Source organism: Phascolarctos cinereus, unplaced genomic scaffold (assembly GCF_003287225.1).
Source record: "Phascolarctos cinereus isolate Bilbo 61053 unplaced genomic scaffold, phaCin_HiC Scaffold_5;HRSCAF=322, whole genome shotgun sequence".
In the NCBI taxonomy this organism is placed as follows: Eukaryota; Metazoa; Chordata; class Mammalia; order Diprotodontia; family Phascolarctidae; genus Phascolarctos; species Phascolarctos cinereus.
In genome coordinates, this window is record NW_027555958.1 from 380,754,912 (window position 1) to 380,778,065 (window position 23,154).

Genomic DNA, 23,154 nt, shown 5'->3' on the forward strand with positions numbered 1-23,154 from the left:
ATCACCATCATAACTAGCATTTATATAGCACTTTAAAATGTGCAAAGCACTTTATATACATACATACATACATATACATATATATGTATATATATATATATATATATATATATATATATATATATATATATATATATATACACACACACATGTATAAAATTAACAGAGACAGCTGCTACTCTGATCAATGCAATGATCCACCACAATTCCAAAGGACTCCTGATGAAAAAAATCTGATCAATGCCAAGATCCATCACAATTCCAAAGGACTCTTGATGAAAAAATGCTTTCTACCTCCAGAGAGAGAATTAATGAACTCTGAGTGCAGCATGAAGCATTTTTTTTCTTGGTTTTTTTTTTTTTGGCAATTGGGGTTGAGGGACTTGCCTAGGGTCACACAGCCAGTGAATGTTATGTGTCTGAGGCCGAATTTGAACTCAGGTCCTCCTGACTTCAGGGCTGGTGCTCCATCCACTGTGCCATCTAGCTGCCCCTGTTTTTTTTTTTTTCCTTTTGGAAAGTGGCTAATACAGAAATATGTTCTGCATTACTTCATACATATAATGGGTATCATATTTACTTCTGGCCTTCTCAATGGGTAGGAGGGAAGGAGAAAAATGAGAATGTAATAGAATTTTTTAAAAAATTAAGTAAGTTAAGTTAAAAAAAAAGAAAAAGAAAGGTCATTCCACTTTGGGACAGTTCTGTTAGGAAGTTTTTCCCTGACAAGGCTAAAACTATCCCTCTGTGATTTCTACCCATAGCTGTTGGTTCTGCCCTCTGGAGGTGAACAGAACAAGACTAATTCCTGCTCTACACGTCAGCTTTTCAAATATTTAAAGACAGGAACACGTCTCCCCAAATCTCCTCTTCTCCAGGCTAAACACGACCAGTTCCTTCAAAGGTTCCTCCTACTTCAAAGACTCAAGACCCTTCATATCCTGGCTATCCTCCTCTGGAAATTCCCCAGCTTATCAAGGACATTCTTGAATAGTAGTACCCAAAACTGAACACAATGCTCCAGATGACATCGGATGAGGGCAGAGTCCAGCAGAACTACCACATGCCTCTCCTTGGAAATTCTACCCACAATCCCATTAACTGTTTTGGCTGCCACATTACATCATTGACTCATACTGAGTTATAGTCAAACCCCCAAGATCTAAAACCCCAAGATCTTTTTCAGAACTACTACTTTCTAACCATGCATTCCCCATCTTATACTTGTGATGATTTTTGTACCCAAGTGCAAGACTTTACATTTATTCCTACTGAATTTCTTCTTCATAAATTCAGCCTTATGTTCTAACCTGTCAAGGTCTTCTTAGATCCAAAGTATCACCAAGTATTTGAGCTATTCATTCCAGTTTTGCATAATCTGAAAATTTGATGAGCATGTCATCTATGCCCTTTATCCAAGCCATTGATAAAAAGATTACAACAGCAAAAGACTAAGTATTCTACTGCAGACCTTCTGCCATATTAACAATGAACTATTAACAACTCTCCTGAGTTTGGTCATTCAACCACTACTGTAGTCATCCGACTCCAAGTTCGATAGTCTAGCCACTGTGGCAAACTACCTTCCAGCCAAAAATTATCAACCAAAATTGATCATGACAGAAAAGGTGGCTTCTTATTCTAGAATCAATCACCAAACAGGCCCATAATGTATGAATGACACAAGCAGTCCATGGTTCCAACAGATTAGCCAAGGAGTTTACAAAAAAAACCCCAAAACACTCAAAATGCATGTGATGATATGGTAAACAATATCCCAAAATACTCATTTCTGTAAGAAAAAAAATTAAACAAAATATCTTACAAGGCAAACCATCATAACTAGTATTGTTCCCAATTATAAGACTTATTAACAGTAAATAGACATGTCCTTTTAATGAAGTTAATGTAAATGAACTTAATGAAATCCTATGTAATATTGTTACATTCAATATAAAACTGATCTGAAAATATAAGATCAGTCTTCATTTAGTATCATGAGAAGTAGGCTTTTAAAAAAATTATTGCTAAAAGGTTTTATTCCAAGGGTTCCATAAAGTGAAAGGTTCCAAACAGTGTAAAAACTTTGAAAGCTGCTGATAGAGTATGTAAAGCAATACATTCTAGAATGTCTGATAACTGGGGGGCCAAAAGGAAAGTGGGGGCACAGAAGTCATAGTAATTATGTATCACTTTAAAATCTGCCAAAGGATTTATACATGTTATCTCATTTGATCTTCACAACAATCCTGTTAAGTAGGTATCATTATCACTCATTTTACAGGTGAGGAAATTGAGGCTGAAAGAGGTTACATGACTTGCCCAGGGTCACCCAGATGGAAGGGCCTGAGTCTTCCTGATTCCAAGTGCAGCTCTCTATTCACTGAGCCACCCAGATACCTTCATGATATGAAATATAATTAAATACTAGTTAAAATAAGTCAAATACCCTGGAAAATATGAACTGTGAATATAGAAAGGGGAAGCTAGATTAACAGGGAAAGCAGATTTTTCCAGTGGAGGGGCAGTCTTCTCTATTCCAAGTAGTTCTTACTGGTGGTAGGGGCCAAAGATCAGAGACTGTGTCTCGTTTTCCTTACTCTCCCCACAATTCAAATACATCAGTACCCCCCTGTGAAGCCTCACCTTGAGGGCTAACCTTAAGAATAGGACTCCTAATATTTCAAGGAAACTTGCCTCAGAATTCCCTTGTCCGGAAACAAACCTTCCTTTCTACCATTCAGATGAAAGACTGAAAAAAGCAAATGCCAGCTGTTGGGTTAATACATCAAATGAAACTTATTCCCAGTTAAGTAAACATCTGTACATGTGTGTGTGTGCACGTGCATGCAGAGGACTGTAGAAGAAGTTGTGGTAAATGGAAGACTTATATCCAAAGTGAGAAGTCACCAGAAGAGGTAAACAGTCACAGAGAAAAGGAACCTAATGACAAAGTCTATCTTCAGACTTCACAGATTTCCTGTGGTTGACCCTGTTAACTTTCTCCTGGTTAGGGACGAATACTGTGCGTGCTGGGGATTAGTTTTTAAACCCAGTAGTTGCTAGGCTTGTAGTTCTGTTTTCTGCATGTTATGTGCTTTTAAAAAAAACACAGGATTTCATTATTAGAGGAGCTTTGCTCTCCAAAGCTGTTAATCAAGGTGTCACAGTCCATTATTTGCATATGAAAGAACTGTAACTCCTTTTTAGCTTGGGCCCTGTGTAACTTATCACTCTGTGGTTTCTCTCTGATAGTAGTGAGTAGAATTAGATCCTAGGAGGACAAGTCACGGACCCCACTAGTTCGGTGTTTATTTATCCTGCTCTCTTCCTCTGTTCTCATGGCCCTCCACTAACCTATATTCTCTGAGATTCTCTAACAGTTGGTCTCCCTGGTCTCTCCAAAGAACCATGTTAGATTGAAGCTAAGTCAGTGCTTCCCTGGGACAGAGAAAAGATAAAGAAAGAAAATTTAGTGTTTATAACAAAGAACCTAATCAATCAATCCACAAGCATTTATTGAATGTATTATTAAGGCTACAAAAGCAAAAATGAAAATCACTGCACTTAGGAATCTTACATCCTGCTGGAGGAAGCAATGAGTAATAAAGAAAAGAGTTTAACCACTCTTTCCATTTTCATGAAACCCCTCTGAATAAAGATGGTCTGCCCCAGAGTAAGGGTACATCCCACTGAGCCCCAGCACCTTCTACTTATTACAGGTCTATAAAGCTTTGATCTGAGTGGCATAACTAAGTTGGTTCTCAAAAGCTTTTGTTTTAAAAAATTAAAACACAGAAATTTGCAATCTGTTCCATTTCCAGAAATTTGGCCTCTGTAGCCCAGAAATGCCCATCTTCCAAGGGTACTCTATCTCCTCCAAAGAAAAAGACCAACAGCCTTTAATCACTGTGTCTACCTTTGCAAACAAACTCCTAATGCAGAGGCTGCAAAAATAGTTCAGCTACGTCATCTTTGCTTCTCCCCAACCTCCTACCACCACCACCCCAACACACATATTTCTTCTGCTTCATTTCTGTCTTATAATCTCCTGATCCTGCCCCAATCCCATGCACAGAATCCTTTTGATCAAAAGATGTTAGAACAGGGAGCATCCTTGGAGATCATCTGGTCAAATCCTTTATTCAGTAGATGGGATAATCCATGCTCAGAGGTGTGAAGAAAGCTTACGCAGCTGGGTCTCAAGGAGCAGGGCAGAGCCTGGGCCCTGCTACGTGGGCTGTGAAGAGAAAGGACTCCTTGCAGAAGATGGAGTGTCCAGAATCCTGGGGCCCCGTAGTGACTCTGACGTGCCTCTGCTGCCATCATATGGGCATAGGAGGTTCAACATGAACACGAAGTCTGCTCACTGAGAGGCAATGTGGCACCTTGGAAGGAATGATGGGATTGCTCTGGAATCCAGGGCACCATAGTTCAGATCCTGCCTCTAACCTCACTGAATTTCATCTGAAAAACAACAGGATCAGGCTAAATGGTCTCTGAGGGGCCTTCTGGCTCTAGCTCTATGACTCTGCATTGTACAGAATGTCCACATTGCTGGTCATCAGCAGGAGTCTCCTAAAACTTTGTATCTGACTTGTGCCCAGTACATTTGCTTTAATCAGAGGGTGCTACTTTAAAACTTTTCACTTTATATTCAGAATAGCATTTTTCTCCAGAAAGGTACAACCAAACATACAGGTGATAGTGGCTAAACAGCTCTGAATCCAACAATTCTGAAGATATCTTTACGTCAGTGTGCACTTTCTTACTCAAATGCCAAGCCAAACGCACTCTACCTCTCCACCGATCCCCCCCACTCTCACCCCCAACACACATATGCACCCCCAATTTTTTCCAAAGAAGAGATACCAGGAAGAGTCAGTACCATGGATCTAATATATATTACTTAAATGGTCAGCTGTCTAATTTTAAGGCTGAAATCATTTTCCTGGCTCTTCACTTCCCTTCCCATTTGCCCCTATACCCAATTTCCTATATACATAATCTTCTAATCACTATTATTTAAAACCACTTAGGGAAGTGGGAAAATATCAAGAAGGCTTAAAACTTTTCATTTTGAGCACTTTTTTCCTTGACTTCTTCCCCTATGTAGAACAACATAGGCAACCAAGTCAGTTTCCCACCAGACCACCACAAAATGGAACGGATTAAAGAACATGCATCTCAACTACAGAAGAAGGGGTCTTGGAGTAAAGGAGCTTTACCTGATGTTACTGCCTTCCCTTGTCCGGCTGCTTTTCAGACTTCCAGCATACCTGAGCAACTGGCTTACCCTAAGGAGCTTCTGAGCTCAGAGGGGGCTGATGTGCCAGGGCAGCAGTTTGCTGGACACCTGCCTAGAGTACAATGGGCCAACTCCCTCCAGACAAACCCACATTTCTTGGCTGGCACTGGGAAAGGACTGGCTCAAATAAATGTGGGCTCCAATCTCCACCTCAATACACCTCAGAGCACTTCTATCTGCTCTGACGTACCTTGCAATACACCTAGATAGCTGATTTCCAAAAAAGCCAGCTCTCAATAGTGAGGGTACCCCACACCTACCTTTGCCCTCTCCCTAATAAAAACTGGCCCCATTTTTCTGAAAAAGCCACTGGTAACCTTCTCTACTCAACATGGAAAAGCCAGTTGGGCAAAGAGGAAGAGAGAAATTAAAAAAAAACATTTTGGGCCCTCCCACATTATGCTAATAGTCACAGCTCTGAAAAAAGGATCAACTTTATCTAAAAGTAGATTAGCTATAAAAACAAGGCTGAGAGGAGCTTTGAATAGTAGGTGTCAGATAACTGCTCACTTTACTCTGAAGTGCCCAGGAAACTGGGGAAGGGGCTACCAGAGGCCCCCAGCCCTGGAGACAGGATTCTCTCTCCTCTCCGAGTGCATGCGTACTGAGCAATGGAAGACTTTCAAAATAAGACTGCAAGGCTCCTCCTCTCTTTCTGAAGTGTCAAGTGTTTTTATGTTCTTGGAAAAATAAACTAGGCACATTTTGTCATGTTTTTCTTTTAAAAGAAATAGAGATTTGTCTCCTCTAAAATTTTCATTTATCTTATTTTTTTTTATTGAATATTATGAGCTTTTCTGTGTGTGTTTCAAAGTCTTGGCTCCTGCAGACTTAACCCCTAACAGCCTGAGTTTTAGGTACTCCCGGTCCCCTTTGCTAAAACTGTTCAATAGGGATTAATAGCCTGAGATGTGGTAGTTTCTAAACAATGAGGCATATCTTAGGGGATACTGCAGAGTAAAGAGAAGGAGAAATCTTGCTCAGACCAAAACTCCCGGTCAAGGTCAGCTGTTCCCATACAGAAGTTACTAATTATAGCTCCCAGTAGATTACAAAGTGTTTAGATTCTTGGAAACATCTTGTCACTGAGATGGAAGGTATCAAAAGGTAGCTGCCCATGACTGCCATTTACTATTTTACTCTTACAAAAACTGCTGTTCAAGACCCTAGGATGAACAATAGAGGAGACTAATCCATTACCCCTAAAACCAAGATATTTGTCCAACAGGCAAACCAAGTAGGTTGAAAAAATGAAAACTTGGACTTAGAGGCAGGAAGGCCACCTTCTTCAAATACCACCTCTGATACTTCCTAGCTATATAACTGACCATGGGCAAGAAATTTTACCTCTCTGAGCCTCAGTTTCCTCATCTGTAAAATGGAGATAGTAATACCTTTATTACCTACACCAAAGGGTTGGTGTGAAGTTCAAATGAGACAATGAATATAAAATGTTTCATGAACTTGAAAGCACTATGAAAATGGCACTTATTATTAATTTTACCTCTGAGACAACATCCCTACAACTCCTATGTATGGTTTACAAAATAACCTGAAGGAAAGGGTGGCAGTAATATTTAGCACTCTTGGTCCCAATGTATTATTTTTAAATGAAGCAGCTGTGAGCAACAGATTCTACTGAAAATCTAGGATACTACATACACCAAAATATTCATTGAAGCATTGAAGTTTCTGTAGGGCCGCAAAGAACTGGAAATAAAGTGGTAATTAATTAGGGAATGGCTAAATAAATTGTGATCTATGAAGGTAATGGAATACAACTGAACCACAGTAAACAAGGGAGATGATGAATTCAGAGAAGCATGGGAAAACAGATAAACTGATGCAGAGTGAAAAAAGCAGAACCAGAAAAACAACATACTCAATAATTACAAAATATGACTAGAAAAAAAACAATAAAATGAAACTGAATACTGTATAATTATAATGATTGAGGCTGACCCTGGAGAAAAGCTGAGAATATTTACTTTCCATCCTTTGTGAATGGATGGGGTACTTTGGGTGTTAAATACTGCATATGCTAACAGATATAATTGATATATTGGTTAGTTTTCCTAAATTATTTATTTTTTAATAGTATTTTATTTTTCCCCCCATGTTAGAAATAACCTCTGGTGCCCAAACAGGCATAGTAACTTAGACAGACTCAGGATGAGTAAAGCAGTGAAACCTTTAATATGCTTCCCCCAGGAAGTAGGTACAGAACAACCCCCTTCCCCCCTTACAGAAGTGAGAACAAACCTTATATCCCTATTCCCAGCCACAAGTCCCTCCTAGCTGACTTTCATAGGCAGAAGTCAGCACAGGTCACAGACTTCCCAAAACATGTGTTCCCCTAGGTAAGTTTCAAGTATGCACACTCTAAGTAAAGCTTAACCTTTGTCCTACTTCCACCCTCTCTAATCAACAACCACTTTCACTCCATTTTAGCTGGTTTCTGACCCAAAGCTACTTTCCTCTCAATTTCCTTATATAGAAATATAATCATTTCTTACTTCTCACACCCAGTTATATGCCAAGAAAATTTTTAGCACTTGTTTTTATAAGATTTTGAGTTCCAAATTTTTCTCCCACCCTCCCTCCTCCTCTGAAAAGGGTAGGTAGTCCAATGTAGTTTATACATGTGCTAATAATTCCATATTCGTCAGAGTTGTGAAAGAAGAAACAGATCAAAAGGGGGGAAATGAAACATGAAAAAGAATAAAGTGAAAAAAATATGCCAATCTGCATTCAGAGTCCACTAGTTCCTTATCTGGATATGGATTGTTGTTGTTTGTCTTTCTCTCTCTCTCTCTCTCTCTCTCTCTCTTCTCTCTCTCTCTCTCTCTCTGTCTCTCTCTCTCTCTCCCCCTCCCTCCCTCCCTCTCCCCCTCCCTTCCTCCCTCCCTCCCTCCCTCCCTCCCTCCCTCTCTCTCTCTCTCTCTCTAATGTGGGCCAACTGGGGTTAAGTGACTTGCCCAGGGTCACACAGCTAGTAAGTGTAATGCATCTGAGGCCAGATTTGAAATCAGGTCCTCCTGACTACAGGGCTGGTGCTCTATCCACTGCACCACCTAGCTGCCCCATTGTCCTTCTTTCTCAAAGAAGACCACGACATCAGGGAGGTGATGCCATAACATGCAAGTGAATTAGAATTAAATTAAACTGGACTTAAAGTTTAAAAAAATGAGCAAAGAATGGCTTCTTTAACCTAGTCCAAAAAAGAAAAAATCAAACTGGGAGGGGAAGACCCTGAGAGTTTCTGGACAAAACAGAAACAATTCCTATTTACATTCACTATCAGTCAATCTGGATATGGATAGCATTTTCCTTCACGTATCCTTTGTACTTGTCTTGGATCACTGTACTGCTGAGAGCTGGGTCATTCATAGTTGATCATCATACAACGTTGCTGATTCTGCGTTATAATATTTTCCTGATTCTGCTCATTTCACTTTGTATCAGTTCATACAAGTCTTTCCAGGTTTTTCTGACATCTGCCTGTTCATTATTTCTTACTGCACAATAGCAGGGGTGGGGAACCTATGGTCTCTTAATAAAAGGATTTATTCCTCAGACCAAATACTTGACACTAACTAGCTGTGTGACCCTGGGCAAGTCATTTAACCCCAATTGCAAAAAAAAACCCAAAACAAAAACAAAATAAAAGGATTTATTCTGTGAAATTTGGAGTCAGTCAAAGGGCTGCACTTGCAGACCTATAGGGTCACATGTAGCCTCGAGGTTCCCCACCCCGTACAATAGCATTCCATAACATTCATATACCACAGCTTGTTCAGTCATTCCCCAACTGATGGTCACCTCTCAATTTCTAACATTTTGCCATCATAAAAAGGACTGTTATAAATATTTTTGCACATGTAGGTCCCTTTCCCTTTTTTTATGCTCTCTTTAGAATACAGAACTAGTAGTGGTATTGTCGCATCAAAGAGTATGCACAGTTTGGTTGGACTTTGGGCATAGTTCCAAACTGCTCTCCAGAATGGATGGATCAATCCCTTCTAAATTTTTTTTTAATGAGGCAATTAGGGTTAAGTGACTTGCCCAGGGTCACACAGCTAGTAAGTGTCAAGTATTTGGTCTGAGGAATAAATCCTTTTATTAAGCACTCTTTGTGGAAATAAAGACAGACTTAAATAACTGGAGAAACATTAATTCTTCTTGGGTAGACCAAGCCAATGTAATAAATATGATTATCCTACCTAAGTTAATTTACTAGTTCAATACTGCACAAAACTCCCAAAAGAACATTTTATAAACCTAAAAAAAGTAACAAATTTTATACGGCAGAACAAAGGGTTAAAAATCTCAAAGATAAAAATGAAAAAAAGTGGGGAGGGAGTATATACCAATACCAAATTTCAAACTGTACTAAAAAAAATAATCATTAAAAGGATTTGGTTTTGGTTTAAAAAAAGAAAAAAAAGTTGACCAGTAAGTCAGATTAAGTTCACAACACACAGAAATGAGCAGAGTAGTGGTTTCAATAAACCCAAAGATCCTACTTACTAGGGGAAGGACTGTTGGAAAAACTGGGTAGAAGTATGGCAGAATTAGGTTTAGACCAAAACTTCATACCATATACCAAGATAAGCTCCAAATGAATATATAATCTATGTATAAAAAGATCATCATAAATAAATTAGAGGAGTAAGGAAAAAAATACTTTTTTTGGTATGGATGGGTCATAACCAAACAAGTGACAGAGAGGTTTATCCAAGATAAAATGGACAATTTTGATTATATAAAATTAAAATCTTTGTACAAATCTAATGTAATGAATATTAGAAAGGAAACAGGTTAACTGGGGAAAAAATCTTTGCAACAAGTTTCTCTGGTAAAGATTTCCTTTCTAAGACATATAAGGAATCAATTCAAATATTTAAAATTAAGATCCATTACTCAATAGATAAATTAGCAAGACATGAAGAGATAGTTTTCAAGCAACATTCAATGAAATGATGCCCTAAATCATTAATAATTAAAGAAGTACAAATTAAAGCAAACTTGAGATTCCACAACACATTTATTCAATTGGCAAAGATGATAAAAAGAAGAAAACGACAAATGTTGGAGGGGCTGTGGGAAAACACTGCATTACTAGAAGAGCTGTGAATTTATCCAGCCTTTCTGGAAAGTAATTTAGAACAATGCCTGGAAAGTTACCAAAATGTACAGACCCTTAGACCAAGCTACACCACTACTAGGCTTATACCCTAAAGAAGTCAAAGTAAGAAAGAAAGAATGTATACGCACAAAATATTTACAAAATCCATATGTACAAAATGTACAAAATAAGGAAAAGATCCACAGATGCAAAAATATTTACAGCAACTGTTTTTGAGGTAAACAAAAACAGGAAACCAAAGCGCTTTCTTGCTCTAACGCAATGGCTCAATGTAGTAGATGAAGGTAACAAAACATTATTATGCCACAAGAAATGATGAAATGGACAATTTCAGGGGAACTGGGAAAACCTTTAGCAACTGATGTCAAAGTCGGCAGAACTAAGAAAACAATTTATACAACATTACAGAGAGAACAAACTTTGAAAGATTAGAACTCTGATCAATGCAACAATAAACTACGAGTCCAAAAGAGTGAAGATGAAGCACAATACTCACTTTCCAGGAAAGGTGATAAAGTTAAAATGCAGAAAGAGATAAACATTTTTGGACATGGCTAATGTTTGCACATATGTACTGAAGGATTTTTCAGGTGGGAGGGACAGATTAATTTTTAAAAATACTGGTTACTGAAAAAATAAAAATAAACTATTAGAAATTAAAGAAAAGTTGTCACATATTTTTTCTGGGAAGTCACGAGTATTTGGTGGGTAGTATAATACTCAGAAACAAACATTACTCTCCCTGTTTTTTTTAAAAACAGATGCAAATGTGAGATTAAAAAAAAGCAAACCCCAAACCCTAGACACACTGATACATCCCTTGAAGAGCATACTCATTCAGCCTGCTGATACCTGCTGTCATTTAGCTTCCAGAAGATTCTGTGTTACCATTTATACTCAAGGAGATAACACAGTTTTTTTTTTTCTCTTCCAGAGCACAGGACTGGAAACTTGATTCAGTATTACACAAGTAATTTGGAAACTTCCAAAGCTGCAATGATGGAAAATATGTCTACGGTTATCCATAGCGATCATAGTATTTAGTTCTGGAAGGGATCTTAAATGTCATCTAAGCCCAACACCCCCCCACCCCACAAAGACATTCTTAATATTAAAGATAAAGAAATTGTCCCAAAAAGGTTCAGGGTTTTGTTCAAGGTCATACAAACAGTAAGCAGCAGAGACAGGATTTGAACTATGTTTTCTGACTCCAAGTCCAGTGCTCTTTTCACCACACTAACTGCCTCTCACTTCATGTTTTTACCTACAAACCTCATATGGCTGCCAAGATGATTCTCCTCAGACATTTTTAAAAGCATTAGTATAATGTAAAGCCACTAGCCAGTTATCCCACCCTATCACAATCAACTACTCTTTTGCTCCCCTAAAAAAAATCTCCACTCAAATAGTCTAACTTTTTCAGTCTTATATTCAACATATGTCTGTCTCTCATGTCTCTCACCCCTTCTATACTATACATAGACATATCATTTCTAAGAATGGTGTACAAGGGTGGGAAGAGATGAAAATCATTTTTTCCCCTGAAATATTACACATTTAGAGCAAATACATAAACCAGCACTTCATTGATTTCTTGTGACACGGAAGAATGCCTGGGACCTCAGATTGCATGTTCCATAGCACCAAGAGAAAAGATCGTGCAGCATTACCATTAGACTTTTGTATAAAGAATAAAATCCTTGTTTTAGAGTTTTTGGAATTTCTTTTAATGTTACCTATTCTGAACCAGGTTTCCATGGCCAAGCTTATTCTCTCTCCTCTTAAATCTGCTCTTTCTCTGACTTCATCATTTCTGCCAGTGGCAAGTCCCCCATATCTAAAACTTTAGAGTTCCCCTATAACTTTTCCCTGTCATTTGCATCTTAGATCCAAACAGTTACGATATCTTATCACTCAAACAACAAACATTTATAAAAGGCCTACTAAATGCCAGGCAGTGTGCTAAGCACTGGGGGATACAAAAACAAAAGCAAAATAGTCTTTTCTCAAAAAGAGCTTACATTCTCCTTGGAGGAAAAGAGTGAGAGAGAGAGACAGAGAGAGACAGAGAGAGAGAGACAGAGAGACAGAGAGAGAGAGAGAGACAGAGAGAGACAGAGAGAGACAGAGAGAGAGAGAGAGAGAGAGAGAGAGAGAGTGTGTGTGTGTGTCTGGCCTTCTCTAGTTCATTTTTTGTAAAAGCTATCCCCCGGCACATTAATCTTCCTAACTATATCAACCTGGTCATGTATTGCTCTGCTGGAAAATATTCAACAGTCCTACTGCACACTTGATAAATATCAAAAACATGTTTACCAGGCATTTAAGACTACGTACAACCTGGACCATCCTATCTTTCTAGTCTTTTTCATTTTCCTCCCTCCACATTATTATTCTAAGCTTCAAAAACACTGTACTTTACACTATTTACTAAATACACTTTATACTTTCCTATCTCTATATGTCTCCATATTTCCTGTCTCCCTATGTCTGGAATATTCTCCCTTTCCCCTTTCTTTGCCAAGTGAAATCCCACTCATTCTTTAAAATATAACACAAGTGCCACCTGTTCAATAAAACTTTGCTTGAATTACCAAATCGGTAACCAGCTTTACTCAGTCCTCACACAGCATTTTGTTCTGCACCCCTATAATGCACTCCCATATTTTGCATTATAGCTATCTATTTATGTTAATCACCATAGTAGACCGTGATGTATCTTATATTAACTTTGTATCTCCCTAGCACCTAGCATAGAACTCTGTACAATTTAATTGACATGTCTTGAATTGAAGCTTTGTTATAAACTTGGATGAGACTACAATACAGTGGCAGGGGCACTGCAGTCAGAGAGAGAAGACCTGCATATGAACTCCAGTTCATCTTACTATACGGACAACTTTGGGAAAGTCATATTACTTATCTTGATGTTAGTTTCCTTATATGTGAAATTTACTAGATGATCCCACTTAGGATGCAATGATCCTATAATACCAAAGGGTTCTTTCCATTGTTCAGGACTTAACAATGTAATTCAACTTCTAGCAACCTTTGTAACAAGGCAAGGCATTCTGGGAGGGGGAGAAGAGAGCTATATTTGGAAATGAAGGTGATATAAAAAGTAAAAATATAAAAAAACTACGCAACTAAAATTTTTCTACCAACCAAAACAATGGTCTCATCAGCATCAGCCTCACATTAGAAGGAGTAATTGTATAGCTCAGGAAAACCATAAGGCATGATGGAATTAGAATTTGGTTGTTTTCCACTCAACTCCATTCGATTAGAAGACATCTGCACTGATTGAAGTTATATTCATATTATGTCCATATCAGAGTCACTGATTAGATTCTGACTTGGCATGGCTAACACAAATGCAGCATGAGGATGTCAGGATGCCAGCAAAGGTCAGGAGAAAAGAACCATCTCACCCATTCATGTCTTGTACGCCTACCACCACCAGTACCAACTTAATTACAATACAGAATGAACCTCAATTCAATAAACAATTATTAACTGTTTACCACATACAGGTCCCTTTGCTAGGTGCAGGGAATACTAAGAAGAACTAAAAGTCCTTGCCCTATATTAGACAAAATAACTTAGTACATGAAAAAAAGAATGCCCATAACAAAGGAACAGAAAAGTAGTTGGAAGGAGAAGAAAGAAGGAAAGGAGAGGGAGAAAGAGTAAGAGGGGAAAGAGGAGGAGAGAGTGAGAGTGAGGGAAGGAGGGGATGAACAAATGGGAGAGAGGAAAAGGGAGGCAGAAAAGAGGTGAGGGTGTATACAAGAATACAAACGGAGTGACAGACAGTGGAAAAACAGCAAGAGAATCAAATGCTGTTAGAGGACTCTAATATTAGCTGGGGACTTGTTTATAGTTTGTTGCTAAGGAAAACTTCAGGCTTTGGAAAAAGAACCAGACCACTACACCACTGTGACAGCTGCTGTTCAGACTTGATATCTATACAGGCTTATCTTCCAACTGGTTACCACTTTCCATTTCTAATCTGCTGTCAGCTAGCCAAATCCATCCCTTTACAATCAAATGACCTCACTGACTTCTGTAATGTTTATAAGAACTATGGAATTTGTGTGACAGCCATTAGAGCAAAGACTCCAGTCAAAAGCTCAACAGGCAGTCCTACAACCCAACCTTACTCTCTGAACTTAACAGTAACTGCATCCAAAGGAAGAAATAGTTAAACAATTCAGTGCAGAGACTGAGGAGACCTAAAGTTTGAGTTAGTCCTTAGTCTTCCACTACCTCACTCACTGTGAGACCTTGAAAAAATTATTTCTCTTTCTTGGTCTCATTTTTTCAGATGTGTAAAATAGGAAGGACAGCATCTGGCCCTCCTTAATAAATAAAAGGTATGAATGTATCCCTCAAATAAAAGGTATGAATAAATATAGATGTGGGAGTACTTTAAACGCTTCCTAATCCAAGGTAGTATATCTGTTAGAAATAATAGAAGTGTTTCAAAAGTTTTAACCCTGAGTTATATTGTCTATTCAACAAAGTAGATCTCCTGGATTCCCATAAGACTTGAAGCCAGACAATTCATTGATTCAACCGGATATGTTCATGGGCAATGAAGAAGCTAAAAAGTCATCTTAAAATGTTGCACAATAACATTTTAGTCCTAGTAGTCAGCAAAACAAATATCTCTCACCAACACTAAGAATGTAAGCTATAGTCGCACTAACATAGATTCAGACTTCCTCTCTGATCCAAAATTCTATTTCACTCTTGGTGAGAATTCCTCTAATAAAATCGCATGTTTCAGTTATTTAGGAAATAAAACATTCTCCCTCCTAAAAAATCAAATTAGACTAATTACAATTAGAACTAATTATTGAGGGAATAGCTTCCACTGACCATGTCATCTTGCCCTTCCTAGAGCTATAGACTCTTCAAAGCCAGTCTTAAAGCTCCATTTTCCCAATCATCATGAGTTTCAAATCAGATATTTTGAAAATAGATTCTATGCCTGCACTGGTTCGTGGCAGGAGCTAAGATGAGTCCTTTTATAGTGCAACAAAAGGCTGATTACAAGGAATGCTGCAGTTTCAAGGAAAGAATTAAGCAGCAGCACATGCTGTTAGACAGAAGAACAGGTTGCTTGCAACACATCTGATTTGTGTGGTGGTGGAAGTGGGGGAGGGAAGTGTAGAGGGAGTGGGGGGTGGTAAATTCGTGTTTGAGTAAAAAGAGAAAATGAATTGGCTTTATCTCACCAACAGCCATAATAAAATGTTTTGGTTTTTTTTATTCCCAAGAAGATAAGTCTCTCAAGAGACATTATACTTGCAGTATTCTATACAGGTAAGCCACATTTGATCCATTCAGCATAACGGTCTTAGGAATAATGTCACTCACACTCACATCCTTAACGCTAGTGGGTTGGCTAATAGCATCATTATTCAAATCACAGTTTAATATTTCTATTCTATTCATACATATATCTGTATGTATATATGCACATATATATGTCCTTTATATGTTTTTCCACATCAGTGTGTCCTGTCTGCCTTAGAATGTGAGTGCCTATTGAGTATATAGCATCCAATTACGTGAAATGAAACACTGAACCGAGATTTTTGTGAAAAGGGACACAAGGAGGCTAAGGACGACAGAAATGTTAACTCAATTACCTCAAATGAGAATCCGTCCAGTTTTCTCACTTTCAGACTCCAAGTCCTGTTCAAAGTCCCCTTCTTGTACTCACCTCATTTACAACTCCAAGTCTTATAACTGGAACATTTCCTCACCCCTAACCTCCCCAGTGGTTGATTTCCACAATCAAAAACAAATCCTAAAACTTTCATGAAGACTTTCTGGCTTTTTCAGATAAAAAGAGATATCTTCTACCTGTCCCTCTCAATCTAGGATAGAATGTCCCACCTTCTTTCCCTCCAAAATGCAATTCATTAAAAAGGCTGTAGGATATAGATATGGAATTATCAGATTTGATCAATGTGTTGATTTAACTGTTTAACTTTATTATAAGGGAGGTATCTTTTTTCGTATAAAGGAAGTCTCTTCATTTCACTATAAGGGCAGTCTTCTCTTGGGATGAAAAGGGTTATTGGAAAGTGATGAGATGTTTAAAAAAAGCATCAATAAAATATTTTTTAAAAATGAAATGTAATTCAAAATCCTTTTCAGGGATACTTATCAAGTCTATTCACATTTGGTTCTACATCTTTTCAGGACATAGCCAATCTATGTACTGCAATAATTTGTACTCACTTTACTTTCATCTTTTAAAAAATGATTCCTACATTTCTCTAGCTAGACTGTAAACTCCTTGAGGGTGCAGAGGCACATCTTCTTGATTCATTTTCCAGTTCATCTGCCTCTCCTATCCCATCTTTGATACGTAGCACCCTGCATAGCATACAGTCCACCAGAGGTGCTAGCACATGCTGAACCTACATTCCTACAGCTACTCTCCTAATGTGTGCTTCCCCTTCCCTCCGAACCCTAAAATGCACTTACAAACCATTCATGCCTTGGTTTAATGTTCTTGTCTACTATCTCTACATTCTATATATGTGTACTTGAATTAATGTTAGTCTTAGACTATAACTTCCCAAAAAGCAGAAAATAGTCTTATTTATTATTGTCTATAATAACTCATGGTTTTAACTTTCCAATCTCAACTCTGTAGTTAATCAGTTCAATATCATACTTTACTCTTGACTCCCTTACCCTATCTCTACTCATGTGTGGCCAAACCTAAATAACTCCCATAATTCCACCTCCTCTACTCCTACTCTTTTGCTGCTGGAATATCTAATCTCAAATGAGACCTCACAACAGTGAGGAAATAATTTCATTCTTCCTTAACTGATTCTCTATTGTCCTTTCCACAGCCCAGTGTTCCAAACTTTTTTGACTCTCAAGGCTCCCTCACTACTCCATCCTTGCCTCTCACCTGAGGAACTCAGCTCACACTTTCATAAGGAAATACAGCCATTCCCTTTGAGATACCTCTTCTCCACTTCTTAACATTTCAAACCCCAAATATCACGTGCTATTCTATCCTCCTTTGTTACGAACCCTGCTGAAGAAGTAGCCCCTTCTCCTCTCAAAGACCAATAACTTTATACTGCCCCTTGATCCCACTCCCACCAGTCTTCTCTGACAGAATGCCCCCACAATCCCCACTTCCTCTACTCTCTAACCTCTACCTACTTGCTCCTTCCCTGCTGGCTTACAAACATGTTTAGGTCTTAATCGATTCCAGCACCCACGCCCTCCTTTTACAGCCAAAATCTTATCTTCCTTCCACCACTCAATCATTTCTCAACCTTTGAAAACTAGCTTTCAACCTCATTGTTCAACTGAAGGTCTTCAGAAGGCTATAATCTGCTCTTCCCAAAGTCATCAATCATGATTTAACTGTCAAATGTGATGGTCCTTCCTCTTAAATACTCTCTTTTCCTGGATATTTTCTCCTTTCTAACTTCAAGGCGCTGTTTTTGCCTTGTTCACTTACCATGTACCTGATCATTCTTTCTCATTCTCCTTTTTTGGATCTTCACCTATATCACACTCTCTGAGTGTGATCTCAAGACTCTGTCCTGGACCACTTCCTTTTTTCCTCTATATTCTCTCATTCGGTGACTTTTATCAACTTCCATGGGACTAATCACCATCCCAATGTAACTTCCCTGTCTTTCCTAAGCTCCAGTCTCACACCCACATCATGATATATCTATTGGAAATTTTAAACTGGACGTTCTAGATTCCGTCTTAAACTCACTACACCCACAACTGAACTGATCCTTATTCCAAACTTTCCTGTTTCTTAGGAAAGTTTGTTAAGAACACCATCGTCCTTCTAGTCACCCAGATTCGGAACCAGACTCATCTCTTTGACTCATGTCAAGTGCCAGACTATGTTTCTATCTGCACAACACCTCTGCCAATTATCTCTGCCTAGACAGACACCACCCTCACTCAGGCCCTCATCATCTCTCACCTGGACTACAAGAGCCTTCCAACTGGTCTCCCTGCTTTAAGTTTCTCCCCTTTCTAATCCATCCTCCACACAGCTCTGCCTCCTGGTTTCCTTCAAAATTCAAATCTCAACCTTCATAACAGGCTTTTTCTGACCCCTACATCCCTCCTCAACTGCTAATGCCTCTCCTCTGGGATTTCCTCTCCTTCACACTGCATATCTCTTGCATTTACATCATTTTTTTTTACATGTTACCTCCCCCATAAGCTCCTTGACGTCAGGGATCATTTTTTTTTCCTTTTTATGTATTCCCAGCATCTAACATAGGACTTGTACATAATGGACACTTAAATGCTTGTTGACGAGGAGGCCCTTCCTGATCCTCATTAGCCTCTGGTTCCTCCTTTCCGTTCCTGCCAAATTCCCTTGAACTTATTTTGTAGACACTCATTCATGCATATGTTGCCTCATCCAATAGAATTTCAGTTTTTGTAAGGCAGAGACTATCAGGTTTTGGTTCTGTATCTCCAGTTATGGGCATAGGACCATAAATACGTAACTACTACTTGCTGACTGACTGATGCAAACAGAGACTTCATGTATGATGAATTAATTCTCTGACTCCTTCCTCTTTTCCAGAATAAGCACAATGATGAGGCTAACCTTAATGTTAATTCTCTTAGCACAGTAGAGTTTTTTAAAATGGAAGGAGAGATTCCATCTGGGAGTTTTTTCCTTGTATAGGAATATTATTACTGCACTTAACAAGTGTTCACCTGTGTCTAAATTATATCTGGGCTGCCATTTGGACATATATTACATGTTCCAACATTGGTTTATTAATATTTCCTTGGTGGCAAATCAATACACGAAAAGAAATTATGGTTAATGAAATGGATTTAAGAAGAAAATGAGTCTTCTTCATTTAATATGTTATCAATGAAAGAAATGACTGGTAGGAAGAAATTACCTATTTCCCAGCTCTATGTCACATCTCCTTTTGTCTCCTCTCCTATGCTAAACTCTCTATTTCATTCCTCTATAGTTTCAGAGGTAAATTTAAAATAAAATAGAATGAAAATGTCCAAAATAACCCTCTTTCTAAATGATTAAAACCAGGGCTGCTGTTTTCTCACAGTGAATACCATCTTTTGGAAACTGAAGATAGTTAAAATCCAAATGTAGGTAGTCAGAGTCACACTTTTTGTTTATTATGAGAGAAAGGATTAGTTGGGGTCTTAGGGATCATCAGATCTGTCTTTGTGCCTCTAAATATGGTTACATACTCCTGGGTAAGTAGAAAACTCTTTTTCCTCCATGACCTATTCTAAGGGATCTGAATCCTCACATGTAAGAAATTCATAGTGTCTACCCTAAATCTTTCCTACTTGCAATTTATAATTTTCTCTCATGCTCCACCTCCAGGGGAAAAGTCAAACAGATCATCAGAATAGCTTACATTGATTAGTACAACACTTTTTTCACATCTAGTATTTTATCTGATATTCATGACAATCTGGTGAGGTAGACAGGGAAGGTACTATTATCTCTATTTTACAGATAAGGACATAAGGCTCTGAGAGTTTAAACAGCTTAATCATGGTCACATGGCTCCTAAGTGACAGAAGTCAGGCTAGGACTAGGATCTTTGACTTTAAACTATACTTTCTACTATAGTATGCTGCCTCTTATCCTACCACATCTTCCTCTAGTCATACCTTTTTTGGATGGAATAATCAAAACTTTCCCTCAATGTTCTTATTTTCTAACTCTTCTATTTTAATGCAGTCCTTTAAATTTGTTCCCAGTTTGCTGTGTGATCTTGAAAAGTCACAACATCTTTGTGCTTCTGCTGTTTCTTAAGTAAAACAGGTAAAAGATCACCTTCCATTTCTTTGGCTCATGGTACCAATGAGATAATAGCACATACAGATCACAGCACTTTCTGATGGGTTGAGATCTCCTCCTCTGACCCCTCTCATCCCCACACAACTAAGGCCAAAGATAAACCCTGGACTATATGGAATCATTCAATCTAAATCATCCTAAGGGTGGACAAAAAACACTATGTCCCACTTCTTTATCAAAGCAATATTTAATAGATGAAAATAAAAATTGTCACCCACCGCCTCCTCTCCCTGGCTTCTGTGGAGGAGTCTGTCCCAGTAGTTGATAGCACATTGGCAGCTGTAACCCCATTGGCAGTGCTAGGCGGGGGGCGATTGGTGATTACACACAGTGGGGTGCTAGAGGATACACTTTCTGAAGCTTTTTCCACAGATGGATCTGCATGGAGCTTGTAAGGAGTTCTGAAACCAAAGAAAATGAAACACAGAGAACATTTAGGCATCTCTCCCAATAGACCTTTGACAGAGTGTAGAGTGAAGTCAGATTTAACAGCAAAACCTTCCAGCTCCTCTTTAATTCTGAGCTTTTTAAGTTTAAAAGGCTTATCTGCTTGGAAACACTATCACTGTGCCCATGCACATCTACCTCCCCACCTGCCACCCAAGAGGCTGAATTTAATGAAATTCCTTGCCCGAGATTAAAAAACATTAGCTATGGCACAGCCAAGATACTGACTGACATGGGCAATAGTACTTTGCAGGGTTGCTTGCTGCCATCTGGAACCCACACATGCATACACAAGCTGGTTCTGGCCACATATGAAAGGGACACTGAAGTCACTTACAATTCCAGTCTCCATCTACCCCTCGATCAATACCTGGGCAAGGGAATCTTCATGGGAGTCTTGAGCCAAGATATGTCGGTGAGCTCCTTGTATTATCCATATATAAATATTCTGAATATTTACTAAGTCCTTAGCATATTTAATTCTCCCTCTCCTAGCTCCTTCTCTGCATTTGAGCCAATTACCTTGTTGCTTGCATGTAGGTTAGCATAATATATTTCTGATAAAAAAGAAAATCAGAGGGCAAATAATTATTGGCTCAAAAATGGAATTCTAGTAGGATTCTATGTGTAACGTTAACTACAGATTTTGTATCTACAAGATGTATAATTAAAGTTATTTGCACAAGAACAGGATCTTTGTTTCTTAAAGGGATTGGCTCCAACTACAGGCTCTCCTCCCAAAAAGCTATTATTTATGATGTCACAGCTTGTTGCTAGGGTAACAAAACCCCCAAACTGAAAACCACATTTATCAGAGAAGCAATTGGGATACAAAAACTCCTAAATACCAATTTCTACCATAACCTTAATCCAAGGAAAATTTACAAGTGATCATAAGTTCACTGTCAAATATATCACATTGGCAGAATAAGCTTCAAAGAAAAAATTCAGATTAAGAAAAATTGAATACATCTCCAGATCCATCGCAATTATGCAACAAGCATTTATTATGCAACTGTATGCCAAATATCATGCTAGGTATTGGGGGCACAAAGACAAACAACAGAAAAGTCCTCGCCCTCAAGCATTTTACATTCTACTGAGGGAGACAACATATTATACAAAATAAATACAAGGCAAATTTTGGGAGAGGACATTAGCAGCTGCTGGGATCAAGAAAGGCAGAAAACTAGATGCAACTCTATACTCTGAGAGATGCCACAGAAATACCTCCCCGCAAAGGGTGGGTAGCACGGGTCAGTCAGAACAGAGGTGATTTAAGTCAGTGTTGTAAGACCGACATGAGAGGTGAGTCCACAAGAACTAGAACGCTGGGTCCATGCTTTTTTTACCCCCTGTATATATTTAACAAGATCCAGTTGTTCTTCCTGACCTTCATCTTCTAAGGCATCACTGCCATTTTCACAAGCAGTATATCGGGTACTGAGATAATAAGACCCTCTACATAGTGGTTTCACTGCTATTGCTGATGAGAATGTGAGGAAAAGCTTCCCCACAATTAGAACTGTTCCAAAGTGGAATGGGTTCCTTAATGAGGAAGTAGGTCCCCCATCAATGGAGGTCTCCAAGCGGAGGATGGATTCCTTCTTAATATGTAAGTTCTACAAGACGAACTTTGAAGATCCTTCTAATTCAAAGATTCTATAATTCTCTGTGCCCTAATTTTAAAATTGTGATAATTAAAAATCAGATTTAAAAATGACCCAACCCAAAGATGTTGCTTAGGTTTATAATAAATATGTACTAAGTGGAAACAATAAATGCCCTTACGTAAGGCAGCTAGGTGCTTTAGGTAGGTGGTAGAGCATTGGGCCCAGAGTCAAGATTTGAGTTCAAATCCAACCTCAGACATTCACTAGTTATGTGACCCCAACTATAAAATGGGGAAAATAACAGCACCTGCCTCCTAGGGTTGTTGTAAGGATCAAATGAGAAAATATGTATAAAGCACTGAGCACAGTGCCTGACACATAGCAGGCACTTAATAAAATGCTAGTTTCCTTCTCTTCCAATTCAAATCACTCTCCACTGTTGCATTGCTATAAGCGTAAAACTAAATACAAGAGGTAGAATTGCTAAATGTTAGAGTTTTTTCTTTAATTTTGGAGTTTTAACACTAAAAGGAACTAGGAACAACAATTTATGCAAAATAATTATAATTTTAGTTCGAAATAAAATCTTTCACTCTACTATGTTTGTTTTCTTTGCCTTATAGATAAAAAAAATGTGCTCCATCAATTGCCACAGCTTGGTACTTCAAAGTATTCTTAAATTCTGGTCCTTCAAGTGTTAAAAATTATTATTCTTTTTCGAAAGCATATGGATCTTGTATGATCTGAGAGGCAG

At 38.4% G+C, this 23,154-nt stretch overlaps 1 protein-coding gene across 7 annotated transcripts in view; it reads right to left on the bottom strand.

Annotated features, from left to right (window-relative positions):
* Positions 1 to 23,154, bottom strand: part of PPP1R12B (protein phosphatase 1 regulatory subunit 12B) — a 255,019-nt gene that overhangs the window by 117,756 nt on the left and 114,109 nt on the right. For 6 of the 7 annotated variants that reach the window (XM_021003139.2, XM_021003135.2, XM_021003136.2 and 3 more), the window contains one exon: positions 20,559 to 20,741. In XM_021003139.2, coding sequence (XP_020858798.1) covers positions 20,559 to 20,741 — 183 coding nt within the window. Of the gene's footprint in view, positions 1 to 5,228; positions 5,312 to 20,558; positions 20,742 to 23,154 lie in introns of those variants that run through there. The other variant, XM_078156420.1, reaches the window with a different exon arrangement.